The 1,793-nt window shown below is 38.1% G+C and overlaps 1 protein-coding gene across 1 annotated transcript; it reads right to left on the bottom strand.

The window, feature by feature from the left end:
• Nucleotides 1-279: 279 nt before the first annotated feature.
• On the bottom strand, nt 280-1,464 carry LOC129938876 (protein FAM50 homolog). Its single transcript, XM_056046691.1, has one exon. The coding sequence runs from the start codon at nt 1,346-1,348 to the stop codon at nt 302-304; it is 1,047 nt and encodes a 348-aa protein (XP_055902666.1). The 5' UTR covers nt 1,349-1,464; the 3' UTR covers nt 280-301.
• Between the last annotated feature and the right edge of the window lie 329 nt (nt 1,465-1,793).

Genomic DNA, 1,793 nt, shown 5'->3' with positions numbered 1-1,793 from the left:
ACCTATTTTGATTATTTTATAAACAAGAGCAACGTTGATCTAAGGAATTCTCAAATCCCTATGTCACTAAATCCCTAATTATTATGGCCAAAGAGTAATTAATTATATGTGTATTTCAAGATCAAAATGTACGTCCAATTCCAGACAATTACGTGCTCAAGGCAATCAAAAATTGTTAACAACATGTACAGTTATTGTATTGTAGCTGATGCAAGCATTCATCAAAGGATTCAAATCTAATCGAAAATGGTTCAATAGAGAGACGATAAACAACTCAAACAGCTTTACTATCAATAGACATTTATTTCTTATTCTTATCTTTAATTGTGTACTTATCATAGGTCTTGGTGGGATCATAAGGTTCCCAGCGGCTAGCCGGAAAGATATGCTTGTTCCTCTCATACCAATTCCTCAACAGCACTTTTCCCGCATGGGACTCCTCCTTCTCCACTGTTGCATCGCTAATCATCCGAACATCATCGTGGACATCGAACTGGAACAAAGGTCCACTCTTACCACGGGCTTTCGTCACAATGAAATCATAAAAAGTGTAATGGTGCGGTAGAATCAGATCCTCCTTGACATACATCAATTGGTCGGCCATAACAGTTTTCAGTTCGTTGAATTCTTTGCGCAGAACTTCCAAACACTTTTGCAGAAATTGATAAATGGAATTGCCTTTTTTCATGGTTGCACTTCGACGATGTCCCGAGCCGTCCCAGTAACTGAAGGTAATTGTGATCTCTTGGTCCTTCAAGGCAGCCTGCTGAGCAACCCACTCTTGGCGGAGTTCTTCTCGCAGACGGTTTTCTCTCTCCTCACGTTCCCGATCAGGCAGGAATGAGGTGTCCACATCTGGGTTCTTACAGATTTTCTTTTTCTGTGGTTCGTCGCTTTGCACCTCTGTTTTCCATTTCTTGATGGGCTTTATTTCGAGTGGTTTTATGTCTTCATCCTCTTCGTCAGCCTCGTCTTCGTCCAAGGTAAAGGATAAAGCTTGAATTTGTCGTTTCTGTTTGTTCTTCTCGGCTTGGATTGCCTCCAGAGCTCGCAGTTTCTCACGTTCTTTCTCGTCCTTCTTCTGGGCTAGTTTCTTTTCACGTTCTCTCACAATGTCCTCCTGTTTGGCTTTCATCTCATCCAACGTGACCAATCCAATGGTGGAGGTCTTGAGTTGTTGTTCCACAGCATCGTAGTGGCTGGCGAATTTGTTTTCAATATTAGAAATTTTCAAGTCCTCTTCGATTTTCTTTTTGCGGAATTCAATTTCTTGTTGGGCGATTTCACGTTTTTTCATCAATTGCATTGCACGCCCAGCTTCACTGGCTGCTCCTTTGTAGTGAGCCATTGTTTAAACAATTTATATTTGTTTGGAAACAATCTTATTAAAGTAAAGTTTTATAGAAAATTATTTTTGTTTTCTAAATGGAATGGTTGCAAGTTGCAAGCAAGCAAAAGCAAAAGTGAAATATTGAAATGAATACAAAAATGGTGACAAACTAAAACGTCAAACAGAACTGTCACTTTAATATATGAGTCTCTTTGCATTGAGCTTAACAAGTCACTGGGAAAATCACAGGGTGGTCACTTAAATAAAAAAAATGTTTCAAGTTATAGAGTGGATAGTAATGAAGTTTAAATTGGTATCCACTTTGATATATTTACTTAAATACTTGAAAATACAATGTATTCAATAAAGGGTAAACCTTTTTCAAGTAACCCATAATTGTAAACAACGTGTGATTTTTTTGAGGCACATTTTTACCTCAGTGAAATCGTCAATAAGTACAATT

Source organism: Eupeodes corollae, chromosome 1 (genome assembly GCF_945859685.1).
Source record: "Eupeodes corollae chromosome 1, idEupCoro1.1, whole genome shotgun sequence".
Taxonomy (NCBI): Eukaryota; Metazoa; Arthropoda; class Insecta; order Diptera; family Syrphidae; genus Eupeodes; species Eupeodes corollae.
This window is presented reverse-complemented; position numbering and strand designations above follow the sequence as displayed.